General features: G+C 56.9%; 1 protein-coding gene across 3 annotated transcripts in view; it reads right to left on the reverse strand.

Annotated features, from left to right (window-relative positions):
• Nucleotides 1-1,608: 1,608 nt before the first annotated feature.
• CLEC16A (C-type lectin domain containing 16A) overlaps nucleotides 1,609-13,509 on the reverse strand; it is a 209,816-nt gene continuing 197,915 nt past the window's right edge. For all 3 annotated transcript variants that reach the window (XM_082670276.1, XM_082670277.1, XM_082670275.1), the window contains one exon: nucleotides 1,609-5,087. In XM_082670276.1, coding sequence (XP_082526402.1) covers nucleotides 4,732-5,087 — 356 coding nt within the window. In that variant the 3' untranslated portion in view covers nucleotides 1,609-4,731. The remainder of the gene's footprint in view (nucleotides 5,088-13,509) is intronic.

A 13,509-nucleotide genomic window follows, 5' to 3' on the forward strand; every position in this document is an offset into this window, starting at 1 on the left:
GCCCGGGGCCCCCAGGCCGCCTGCCCTGAGTCGAGCACTACGCCTGTGAGGCTCTCCCCATCCGAGCCACCCACGGGTCAGCCTGTTTCTGTCCCTGCTTTGCTGACAGGAAACCCAAGCATGCGGGGGTGACCTGGCTCCAGACTCTGCCTCCTGAAGAGAGGCCGGCATTTCCCTAAGAGCCGGGAGGCCCTCTGTGCCACGCTGTGCAAGGGTCTCCTGCCGGACACCATCTCGGCTCTCACTGACCCCGTCTGGGGCGGCACGTGGTTCAAGATGGTGGACAAGTGTTCCAGATGATTCTGACAGCCATTCACGTCCCAGAACTGCTGCTTGCCTCCTTCCTGTAAACAGCCTGGGATGCTCGGCCCAGCAGCCTGGGGGTAGCACAAAGCGCAGGCCGGCTGTGCTCCAGGGCCGGTGCGTGGGAAGGTTGCAGAGCCCTGCTGGGCCTGTTTCCTCACCTGTGCGAGGGCAGGGCTGTGCTGCAGGAGAGCGCCTGCCCGGCTCCTCGCCCCGCTCCCCTGACCTGTCGCCCCCTCCTCCCACCAACCCCGAGGCCTGGCCCTCAGCTGACCCAGCTGACCCAGCGAGGCTCTGAGGCACTCTGGAGGGAGCCCTGGGGCAGGAGGGAGCTGAACCCCCAACAGCTGCTGTCCCTGGTTCTACCCGTCCTGAGGCCGGTCTTCCACCTTTTCCCTGGGCATCCTTCCAGCGAGTGCCTTTTTCTAGACCAAAGTCGTCATGACACGAGTGTCCATGTGCCTGCGAGGCTGCAGGCCGGTCCCGGCCCAGCACCGGGCACCCAGCAGGCCCCCGGTGCAGAGCGGGGTCCAACCTCAGCTGCAGGCCTCATGGGCAGATTTCGGAGGAACCTACTGGGGCTGAACCCCTGCTGGCGGCCAGTGCGAGCCTGGACGCGGAGCAGCGGCCCACACTTTCCACCGACATCACCTCAACCCTCGGCACGAGTGGGGTGCCCCATTCATGCCTTGCACTCAACTCGGGTTTTACCTCAAGGCCCAGAAGGTCCGGCTGTTTCTGGGCCAGGCTTGAGGTGGAGAGTCAGAAGTTTCTGGAAGAACCGTGATCCCATCTCCAGGGATTTCCAGAGCTCATGCTGGTGCACGTCGGTGTGCTCAGGAAAGTTGCCCGCCTCAGCACGACTTCACCTGACTGTCCTCAGCGGGGAGCCCTTCTCGCTTCCCCTGGCGTGGCAGCGACATCGCACAGGCTCCCCGCGCCCTGGTGCGCTGGGCTGTGCTTGGCCTGCGAGACAGGAATGTGAGGAGTCCGCCCTCTGGGCGTGGAACCTGAGGCTCAATGGAGCCCAACAGCTGAGGGATGGAGACATGGACCAGGCTCACGGCACCTGCCTGAAGCTGGGACCCTTTCTGAAGGGAGCACCTGAGGCGTTCTCCCAGCCCTGGGTAGGAGCTACGCCACCTCCCTTTAAGGAAGTGGGGATCCCGGGGCCCAGCTGCTGTCCCTCGCCAAGCAGCTGCAGACGGCCAAGGACCTTCCCCTTCGCCTGGCCGTGACCTTCCCGCTACAGAGCCATGGAGCAGCAGCCACACTCTTGGTAACTTTTTTTCTTTTATTGCCAAGTTCAGATTTACAAGGAAGTTCCAGTTTTCATTTCCACCCTCGTGTTCAGTACCCACGAAACATGAGTCATGCTGGCGAGAGCAGGTACTTCCCTGGAACGGTCCCGTAGCCCAGAAGCATGAGGTTTCCCAGCCCCACTCCTCCTTGGGACAAGAATTATTTACATATTTTCAACTCAGAGGAACTTAAGGAACCCTTACAGTTTATGCCCAATATCATCATGACTACATTAAATATTTCTTATTTATTGCGTCTAGAAAAGAAGATGAGAATTGGTTCACCCTGTGCCTTTTTGAACAGTGCATCTTGAGACCTTAGAGAAATGTTGGTGTATGCCTGTTAAGACGTGCGTTTCCTCGCCCACCCCCAGGTCGCAGTGCAGGTGCTTGGGTGGGAGCTGCCTTCTGCAGAGAGCAGCAACCAAGGCAGGCGTGATGGGGGGAGGGGCAGCACAGAGGGCCTGCTGGTGGCAGGAGGACAATCCCTCCCCCCCCCCCCCCGCCTCCCGGGGTGGGGCACGTACCTGTCTGACTCTGAGAGGCGTCCTCGCTGGCTCAAGGTCCCAAACTGGAAAGGACATGTGCTTCTCCCCAGCAACTTTCAAAGCTGACGTTTGGGGGTTCATGTGGCCAGCCCTGCCCCTTACTTGGCAAACTCAGTGGGCCCGATGTGGACTTGGGGAGGGTCTCTGCGGGGACATGGAGATAGCGGGCTGGACGGGCCTGCTGAGGCCGAGTCTGGTACTCACGTGTCACAGGCCATGGCCCCTGCCCCGGGCTCGCCAAGGATTCCTGGCTCTACCTCTCTGCCCCAGAGTCCCAGCACCTGCTGTCTGGACGGGCCCCTCTGGAGGTGCCCCCACTGTTAGATTTTCTGGGGGCTCCTGAAGACATAGCTGTGCCACTGCTGCCAAGACAGTGGAGACCTGGCTGCCAGCCGGCTGTGGGCTGCCCACAACCAACCCCTCGAGCCCACCCGGGGAGAGGCCTGCCCTTGGGCCAGACGTGGGGCGGAAGCTTGGTCTGATCGCACCTGCTATTCAAGAGCCCATGGAGGCTGGACTGCGTTCAGCTCTCCTGCCTGGGTGATACTGCTGCGGGTCCTCCTGGGCATGCTGTCCCCCGGCTGAGACTTTCCTCCCGTAGAGCTTGAAGCCACCTGGAGCCACTGGATTTCAGACAGCAGGCTGGTGGTCCCAGGGCAGGGTCCACGTGCCTCAGCTTGTTCCTCACGATAATGCCACCGGCTGGGAGGTCACTGGCCTCTCATTTCTGCTGCTCCAGAATTGTTTCAAAACCGGCAGTGAGTGGCTCTGGGGCTGGCCTGCCGCTGCATCCTGGCAGAATAACCAGGGGGCCCCTGTCCCTGACAACATGGACTTTCTCCCTCTTTCCGTTCCCCCTGCCTGTCTTTTCCAGGGGACTCTCCTGAAGGTCATGGCTTGTCCCTCCTTGCCAGGGCCCCTGGAATTTCTGCCTAAATGGCTGCGTTTCTGAGCTGGGTCTTTCCCCTGTTGGTGCTGGCTGGGCTCACCTGCCCGGAGGGCTTCTTAAGGCTGGAGAGATCTGTCCTGCAGGCGCCACTCCCCTTCCTCAGGGGACCAGTGTGTTTCCTTCAGGAGGCTGAAGTCTGGCCCGGGCAGGCCCTGCCTGACAGCAGATTGGGGGAGGTACCGGGGAGCGGGTCCTCTAAGAGGTAAGAGTGCGGAGCATTTCCTGAGGCCACCTGATAACCCGGACCGGCTGACACTGACACCACGGTGCTGGCACTCCTGGGGGACACGTGGAGGCAAGTTTTGGAAGGTCTGAGCATCAACCAGAGAGGTGAGGGTCGATTGGCCTTGCCTGGCTGAGTAGAAAGAACATTTTGGGAGCTTTATCGGATATAGCGGAGACCTGGCCTGCACACACCCAGCCCAAATGGAGAAGGAACTGGGGGTTTCCATTTTAAAAACGAGCTTGCATCTTTACAGCAGCAGCTGAGAGGAAGAGGGACAAACCCCGAGCTCCTAGGATGGCCCTGTGAGCTCGGACGTCATGTCCTTGCAGCTGGGCGGGGGCTGGCTCTCGGGATGTCCCTGCATGCAGGCACCCACACCACTCAGCAGCAGGCGACGGACTCAGAGGACGGTTTCCATGGCCTTTCCTTTCCATCGCGGCCACGGGGGCTGGAGTGTCTGCAGTCCCAAATCGTTCTCTCTTAGACAAATAGAGAGATGGGGACAACCGAAGGTGATGCCGGAAAACCATCCTGTTTGGTTTCAGTCCGGAGAGACGAGGAATGGTCCTGAGCGGGGAGCTGACTGCACTATCCCCCTTTCATGGAAAGATCTTCTGGGTAACGCAAGGCCCCTGGGCTGCCACGGCAGAGAAACTTTCGGCCCTCCCAGCTCTGTGTGTACCTGAGAATATGAGTCTCTCCCTTATTTTTGCTTAAAAAATACTCTAACCTTTCCAGGAAGGGACTTTTATCATTCCATAGGCTTGCAGAGTTAGTGAGTAATAAAGAAATGGAATCCCTTAAGACAATGGAGAAAGTCAGACTGAGAACTCTAAACCCAAAACGCTGGGAAGTTCAAGGCAAAATGAAAATGAAATCTCGACAGTAATATTACACTTCTAACATGACATCAAACCTCAGGGTGGAGGATTTTTTTTTGAACTTTTAAAATAGATGTTTTTCATCTGCTGCCAGAAGCAGGAATAAATATCCAAAGGAGATGTTTATCGAAGTTTGCTTTTCTACAAATTTCTACACAAAGTGACCACGTCCGCTTCTTCTGTGATCACTGGGGACGCTGGCAGAGGACCTTCGAGACTGGGGAGGGGCTGGCTGATGAAGGGAGTGTTGTCGGTGGGTCCTGCTGCCCTGGGGCCGTGGGCTCTGACACCAGCCCAACCTCCTCTGCCTCAGTCATCTGGGTTCGCTGGGGTGTCGCCACTGGTCCCAGCCTGCCTCAAAGAGGTGTGAAGTAAAAGGGGAATTCAAACGGAGCAAAGGACTGCAAGGATGGTTCGAGGCGGTTACCGGGCCGAGGAGAACTTCAGACGCTCCTGAGGTGTCTGTCGTGTCAGCTGCTCCGGGTCCCTGCCAGCGGGGCCGCACGCATGAAGGGAGGTCAACTCAGTGCTCAGCGGGGCCCGCTGGCTCTGGCTGCGCAGCCCCCTCGCCCGGGGTCCCTGTGCCCACCGCGGCTGGTGTGGGTGGCGGGGGGATGCCGGTGAGGGTGCGGAGGCTATGGGGGTCGACGGGCGGGACGAGAGTCAGTGACTCCACGCTCAGCGTGTCGGCAGTGTCCTCGCAAAGCAGGGAGATGGTGGGCTGCTGGGCAGGGATGAGGCTGGGGCACAGGTTGACTGTCTCCACATCCGCGCTCCTCGCCAGGCTCTTGCTGGGCCTGGCCTCTGCTTCTGTTTCACTGATGATCACCAACTGGTCGGGAAGGTTAGGCTGAGGCTGCTCCATAGTCATGGGGTCATCTGGGTGGGGGGTGGGGGCGGGAGAAAAAACAAAGGTATGCTCAGCTCTGAGATGCTCTGCTCACGCTGGCACCCCGTTCCCCTGCTGAACAAAGGCCCAGGGAGGTCTGGTTGGGGGATGATGTGCTGGGGGAATAGCTTGTCTCCACTTCCTCCTGGGGACACAGAAGCTGGCAAATCCAGCCCTACCTAGGCCTGGGGGAAACCTGTCAGGGCCCATGGTTACTCTGACTTGTGATGCAAGGGGCACATTAGGGGCTTGTGCAGAACCAATGAGTGGGTTCCAGAAGCCCAGTTCCTGGTGCCAGGAAACAGCCCAGACAGGCCCTGTGTGTGAACCACCTCCCTGATGATAAACATGCATTTAGGTAGAGAACAGGCTTGGGTGTGCTTATCACCTCAGGCCACGCCCAGAGTCTATATTTGGTAACATTTCCCCAAGAGGGAACTCACTGCAGTATTAAAAAAAAAAAAAAAAAAAAAAAAAGGAATTCTATACAATTTTTCAGCTTTGCAAAGCTAAAACAAAACCTCTGACTGTGGTTTTGTCACCTGGTCCTCCTCTAAGTGCTGAGTTAGCACCCAGAAAGGGGCTGTGATCGCTCAGGCCATTCTTATCCCGAGGGTCTCCCCCAGGGGCCACGGAGAGAAACCACGTCACAAGGGAGGAGTGGCCCAATGCAGTTATTTTAGGAGCGGCAATTTCATTTTTTGGTGCTTTTCAAAATCCGTGATTAGATTACAGACAAGTGGCCTATTTGCTTTCCAAAGACGAGCTGGCTTGGACAGAGATACCAGCTGCCACTGGGGTTCCTCGTGGGAAACATCTTCCACGACTTTATGTGCCAGTGATTTGAAAACATGGGTACGAAGGCCGTGGGCATCTCGCTTGGAAAGCAAATCTCTGTTACAGATCTTGGGGCCAAAAAGGCGCTGAGGACACTGTGTGGACAATGAATCTGAAAGCACTCTGGGCCCTGGGATGATGGCAGACATTTTTTGCTTCAATGTGATTCCACTTCAGTCAGTTGTATTTTTTTTTGTTTTTTCTTAAGTTAAGCCAAAACAAAACAGAACCGCAAATTGAACACAGAGCAAAAGAATGGAAAAACCAAGAGCAAAATAAAACCGAAGGGCATACAGAATGGGAGGAAGGAGAGGAAGAGGATCCCCAGCGTGGAGAGGAAACTCAAGCAACAGATCAAGTCTCCCAAAGGACATGTCGTAGCTTCCCACAGGACTCCCGGGCACGGTGAGCTCAGAAAGGCCCCAGGTCACTTCTTCACAAGGCCTTTTTTCTTCTTTCTTTTTTTTTAAAAGAGAAATAAGGCCCAGAGAAAACCACTGCATGGGGTTTTGGGTCTGTCCTCGCTCTGAGAGGGTGGCAGTGGGACATGGATGAGCACTAGTGGAAAAAATGATTTGAGGTGTGATCTCAGCCCACAAATGCTGAGTAAACACCCCACACACTTTCTGGTTTCTCTGAATTTCAATGAATTTGCTCCACTCAGGACGCCTTGTGGTGACGGGCTGGTTTCAAGGCCTGGGCTCAGGTTGTGACCCATCGCAATCTGAACGTGGGGCTCTGAGTACAGGCTCACCTTGCTTCAAACAAGCGTGTCCAGGAACTTACGTACATAAGGACCCACGTGTCAACTTAGCTGCTGACGAGGCAGTTTAGAAATGACTGATTCTCCAAGGGCACTTTTGTGCCACCTGGAGACAGAGGTTCAGAGCATTTCTTTCACGTTTTCTCCAGACTTCTCTGTGAGAATTCCCTCTTTGCTCAGGTCTGCATTTGCACGCAGATACTCAAAAGGGCTGACAAACCTCTTTCCCTGATCCCTAATGGGGTTTCTGGTGATAAGAATGATCAAGTGTGTGGGAAAGTTGCTATCAAATATATTAGAAAACAAATAAACCAGCGAACGATGCCACACACACAAAACTGGTTCCTTCTTTAGGAAAAGAACCAACAATTTTATTAAAAGGATTGGTTTTTCCCCTGAAAAACAGACTCTTCCTATTTTTTTTTTTAATAGGAAAAATAACCTCCTCTTACCCATCACCTACAACACTGTTCTTTCTACCTATCTATCTATCTACCTACTTACTAAAATTTTTTTATTTTTGGCTGTGTTGGGTCATCGTTACTGCGCGGGGGCTTTCTCTAGTTGTGGCGAGCAGGGTCTACTCTTCGTTGCAGTGTGCAGACTTCTCATTACGGTGTTGTCTCCTATTGCGGAGCACGGGCTCTAGAGCGCAGGCTCAGTAGTTGTGGTGCATGGGCTTAGCTGCTCCGCGGCATGTGGGATCTTCCCGGACCAGGGCTGGAACCCGTGTCCCCTGCATTGGCAGGCGGATTCTCAACCACTGCGCCACCAGGGAAGCCCCCTACCTACCTATTTTTAAACCAAGAACTGCTTCCTGAATGTTAGCTACAAATTTCTGCATTCAAGAGGCAGAAAAAAACCAAGAACTCTGCCAAGTTCTCACGGGGGGGAAATTACCTAGCGAGGACACAGTTTATGGTCAGTGTATGGTCAACCCACAGCGGCCACCGCTGACCCTCTGGCCTCGCTCACCTGCTGGTGTTTCCGAGCTCTGAGGGCACAGGTTGGGGCCTGACCCAGGAAAGGAGTGGAGGCTGGAGCGGGAAAGCCCAACGTCCAGGTTCCCGTGAGGGAAGCCCGGCCTCCCCACGGTGCTGCCTCAAGTTGACACCAAGGCAGCGGGTCCCCTGAGTCCCTGGCCGGCACCCTCGGAAGCTGATCTGTGGCTCTAGGGCAGGGGCTCAGCTGACCCCTGGCAAGTGAGTGACAGTTTCCAATAAAAATGAGGATTGGATGTACTCAGGCCAAGGGAGGTGGGACTGAGAGACATGGGGAAGAAAAGGACAGTGCAGCACAGCAAGTTGGAGGGCAAAGCTCAGAGGAAGCAGCTTTTAAACACAAGAGAAGGCAAAGGCTCCTGCCTGGCAAGTGCAGCTGCCCAGCGGGAGGGCACAGGTGGGAAACCTTACGAGAAGCATCGCGGGAGGGTGGCAGTGACCACGGCCCACCCGCGGCCACTATTTGGAGCTCTAAACGCAAGAAGGGGAGCTGATGGAGTCACATCTGCCAGTGCGCTTACAAGTGAAATGACTTGGCCTCTGGCTGGAACGTGATGGAATCTACCACTTAGCTTCGAGCAAGGCTGGGGGATAAAGGGAAAAGGAAAAGAAAAAAAGCAACTAGTTGACTTCTTTGTGGCTTTTTGCAAATTCTACTGCCCAACCCTTGTGGCCTAAACTGGGGGGGCCCTGTGGGGATGGGGCTGGAGAACCCCCCTAGCTCAGGGCCTGCACCGAGCCTGGTGCGGAGGACAGCGTTTCCAGGCTGTCCAAGGCTGCCTCGGAGGAGCTGACACAGGGGTGAAGGGCTGGGGGTTCGGTCCTCAGGCGGGATGAGGCCAGAAAGGGACTGGAGCTGAGGAAATGGCTTGGGTTGGTGGCCCGGGCTCCCCGTGCCCTCGCCTGGCATCCTGGGAGCCTGCTGGTGTGGAAATGCAGCGTGCAGGGGCGTCGCGGGCCGAGGAGGCTACCGGAGGAGACCTGCCTGCAGTGACCGTGCCAGAGGTGCCGTGACAGCTGCCGATCGAAGCACTAAACCCAGTGGCCGCCGTGACTGTCGGCCTCCGACAGGCTGAACACTCGCCGGCGTCCTTTCCTGCCACTCCTGACTAGAGGGAAACACAGCGACAGATCATAGAAAGCCTTTAACAATGGGACGGAGAAGGTGACACGGAGAGGGGACACAGAGCAGCGATGGACGCAAAGCATCGACGAGAGCGTGAGGCAGGGGGGCCCGACCCAGCGGGTGCTGGTGACGCTGCCCCCATGCAGGTAGGACACCCCCATTCCGCCCCCCACGATGAGGCGGTGTTGGGACAGCTAAGAACCAGATCATCCGCTTGTGGGACTCAAAGACGGGTAAAGACGGCGGAGGTCAGTCCTGTCGGGAAGGATATTCTTGGGGTCAGCGGCGACACTTGGTCTCGGTGAGCACCCTCGGGGGCGGAGGAACAGAACTGCCTGTCGGTGAAGATGAAAACCCTGCATCCATGGGCCAGTCTGAGGAGGGAAGGGTGTGTGGTTGGGGGATCGGAGCCAAAGCAGTTAGGGAAACAAGCAGATTTCTGACCCCAACTGATGAGGCCGAGGGCTCTCAGTGGCAGCCACCGAAGCCACCAGTGCGGCTCTGGGAGAGCCTCCCGTGACCCCCTCCCTAGTCACCCCCTCCCCAGCCACGAGGTGACACTCTCCCGGCCACACTCTGGTGATCCGCACCTTTGAAACCAAGACTGAACCACAGCAGCAAGATCTGAGGGCAGATGCCAAGCAGCTGCAACAAAAACGTTAGGAGCATCTCCCTGGGGAGGAACCGCCACCTCTGAGACACAATCGGGATTACGGCAGAGCTTAAGATGAGTGCCACGGAGCACAGCAAGGCGAACGGACTGAACTGTAGGCTGAAAAATGGTTAAAATGGCACATTTGATGTTACGTGTATTTTACCGCAATAAAAAAAATTAACGTCATAGATAAAACTGGGGAGAAAAGAGAACACGTTTGGCTTGGGGTTTTGTCCTTAAAAGTCCCACCTGACCACGGTGCCCGGGTTCAGTAACACGCAGGTCGGTCCTGGGCTGTCTGGTGCTCAGCTGGCCCAAATGGGATGGTGCTCTGGGGTGAAGGTCGTACTTTCAGACAACCGTCTCAGGGAGCAGGTGAGGATGGGGGAGGGAAGGCCCGTGTCAGGCTCCCAGCACAGGGGCCACCAGGAACCAAGCTCTTCCTTCTTTCTATAAACCCTTAGGGGAGAGTCAGAGTGGCCCCAGCTCAGAACTCCCTGGGCCTGAAAATGGATGCTGGAAAGAGCAGCCTGGCCTTCAGTCTGACTTCATTTTTTTTTTTTTTTTTGTGGTACGCGGGCCTCTCACAGCTGTGGCCTCTCCTGTTGCGGAGCACAGTCTCCGGACGCGCAGGCTCAGTGGCCACGGCTCACGGGCCCAGCCACTCCGCAGCATGTGGGATCTTCCCAGACCGGGGCACGAACCCGTGTCCCCTGCATCGGCAGGCGGACTCTCAACCACTGTGCCACCAGGGAAGCCTATGACTTCATTTTTTAACGAACGATTTTCTGTCATCCTCCTCAAAGTGGCTCACTCAGAACACCTGTGAAACGCAACAGATTGGAGATTGGAGGCAGAGTGGCTGTTTGAGGAACTTGGTGTAGGTCACAGAGCTCTTAGCTGAGGAGACGGCTTTCTTACTAGAATCCCACGCTGTGTGTGCGTGTGTGCGCGCGCGCGTGTGCGCGTGTACAGGCATAACCCAGAAGATGTTTCTAAAGTATTCCTACTGATCCTACATTTGGTTCTAAAATTGGATCTATTTTCTCTTTCCCGCCATATGTTTTCTGCAATTTCAGCTTCTCAAAACCATAAAATGTTTAAGGAAAGAAAAATGCCGATTCCAACCCCGTAATTTTCTCCCTGGGGAACAAGCCGAGGCCCACGAGGCTGGCTATGCCGGATGAGCAGGCAAGAGGTTCCTGGACTTTTCCACAGTGTGGGGTGCCCAGCCCTCCCCGGGAAGACTAGAGGATTTCGGGGCACTGTCTTTAAAGGACAATGGGAACAGGTGGGCTCATGCATCAGGTGTTAAAACCAGACGGTAAACCCTGTTGGGCACAGCTTTAACAGGTAAATAATCAACAATGAAAACAAAACCCCCTTGCCCCCAACTCTTTCTGGTTGGTTCCTTTGGTTACCACAGAATTCAGTTTTGACCTTTCTGTCCGGGGTGTCTCTTGGCCCCGATTTGAGGGCCTGTACTTGCTGAGAAGCCACTCACAAGGGTCTACCATGTGCCTCTGGTGTGTGAAGGAGACTCAGAAGCAGCGCAGAGGGTGTCTCTGGGCGACTGGCAAAGTGGTGGCGCCTCTAGGCGGTGTCGCTTCCCCCTTCTGGTGACGGTCCCTCTGCCTGCGCTGCGCCTGCAGCCGGCACTTGGGCCTCGGTCCTGATGGGCATAGGGGCTGTTTCTCAGACACAGACCGCCCCCTGGGTCTGTATGTGGAAGAGTGGAATTGATAGGTAGATCCCAGAACGATCGGGAAAAGGAATCAACTCGTCACCAGGCAGTTTCCGGGCTGGGCCTCGGTGGACTCAGTGACACCCAAAGGCCACCTTCTTCAGGGAGCCCTGGCCCAGTCACCCACTCATCCTCGGGTTTTCACCTCCAGTGACACCTTCTCTGGGAGTCTCTGGCCCCGCCCGCAGCCTCCAGTTCACAGCTTATAACTGGACACTTATCTGTGTGGTCCTCCCCTGCCAGCCTGTGCCCTCCATGCTTTGCTACCCTCTGTGCCCAGGACATGTGCATAGTAGCGGGTGGCGTGGGGTACCAAGGCCGAGGTAGTAAGAGGCAGAGAGAACAGCCTCTTAGGTGGGGTGTCGGGGCTGGCAGGTGGAGGGCCACGCTCAGAGGGACCCTTCTGAGATCAGGCCTGGTGTCCACAAGGCCTGAGGCGCTCAGACTGGAGGCCCCATGGGAAGCTGAGGAAATCTGTATTAGGGATAAGCGTGGGCCTCTTTCAACCCCAGGCAGGGAACGCTAACGTCCCCTGGGCTGGACAGAGGGCGGAGGCGGAAAACACAACCGAGCATCAGAGCAGTTTCACACCCTCATCTGGGGGTGAACCCATCTGGGCTGGCAGAGGCGGCCGTCTGGGGTCCATTTTGCTGCTGATTTGGGGACCACTGGGCTTCCCCCCACCCGGAGCTGCATAGCCCTGCTTTCGCCGGCTGGGGCTGCACAGCCACCTGGGCCTCTGTGAATGGGCTGAGGCTCTTCATCTGGCTCTAGAGCAACCGTCGTGTGGGGAGGAGAGATGCGCGCCCTTCATAGGCGGCCCCCAACCGCGATCGGAACCCGGGGCCCAGGTCTCAGGGACGCCCCATGGAGGCACCTGGGACAGACTTAGGAACCGAAGCGATGCTCCGCTGGGCTGTCTCAGGAGGCGGAGTAGGGCTCTGGGTTGCCAAGGCTGGGTCCCTATCTGGGCCCCCCTGCTACCAGCTGCAGCGCCTGGCCAAGCTGTGTGACCTCTCCAAGCCCCCGTGTTTTCAACAGCACAGTGTGAGGCGGGAGGGTGGTAGGACGCAACAAGGGGGTGTCTGTAACGTGTCACCGTGCCTGACACGTGGGTTTTGGGAGCAGTGCCTACTGGGACGCCCCGTGGTGGGTGCACACCCAGAGGGCTGGGCGGGGTGGCGGGGGGCAGGCCACATCAATGGCTGAGAGTGCGAGGGTTGCCCCTGGCTTTTACGGGTGTCCCTGTGCGATTCCAGGTTTCGACCCAATGGAGCAGAGACATGGAAAACCGGGCCTGTCTCATGCCCTGGTAGATGGTATCTCTCAGGTGCTTTCCTGACCAAACCCTGACGTGCAAAGTGTGGCTTCAAGAGCAAAAAAGCCCCTGGAGTTTGCTAATCCCGGCTGCAAAGGGCCTGGTGGCTGCTCTCCACTCTAAGAACTTCCTGGACTCCGGGAAGCTCTGGAAACACAGGGTCAGGAATGCTTCTGATTCTGCACTGTGTCCTCCAAAACCACGTTGAGGACAAGTGGCTCCGTGGCTGGGCTGCAGCTGTTTGCCATCCAGGCTGGGTGGGCTGTGGAGGAGAGGCCCTGGCCCATCCTGCGGCCCCGGCTGGCCCTCCAAGGATGCTGCCTCTGGCAGGTGGTGGCCAGGCCCTGCGGTGGAAAGTCTGGTGGCTTCCAAATCAGACGCCTGAACACTGGGCTACCACCCTGGGCTGACGTCAACCAGGGAACGGGCAGAAGGCACCTGTCCCAACAAAAACCTGCCTCTCTTCTTCCATCCAGCATGGCTCGGTAGGACGCCAGGCAGATGCTGGAACCGTCTGGTAGACCTGCCCTACAGGGAACACGGAAACCCCACGTGGTGTCCTCTGGATGCAACCGGTGGCCGAAGGCCGGCCTGCAAGTTCGGCATTGAGAGGAAGTGACGGGTGGTCCTCCTGAGATCTGCCACCCCAGTCCGTGGGCACCAATGCTCTCTCCTTCCAGGGGTCAACAGCTGGCTCCTCAGTGGAGAGGGAAGCGCCAGCTGCCCAACAGGACGGCCCTGCATCAGGAGGTGAGTTATTTCAGTGTCTACGGAGATTTGGACAGGCAGGCTGGGCCCCAGGCTTTTACTGTCAGGCAGCATAAAAAATGGGGCCTTGCACGCTTGCCTCCGCAGGCCTGCCAGGGACACACCGATTGGGAGCAGACACCCGGGGGCCTGACCATCACTTATCGACCTGACAGCCAGGCTAACAGCCCCTGCGTTTCTGAGTTGAGAAGACATGTCGT

Source organism: Grampus griseus (assembly GCF_964374135.1).
Source record: "Grampus griseus genome assembly, chromosome: 14".
NCBI classification, from domain to species: Eukaryota; Metazoa; Chordata; class Mammalia; order Artiodactyla; family Delphinidae; genus Grampus; species Grampus griseus.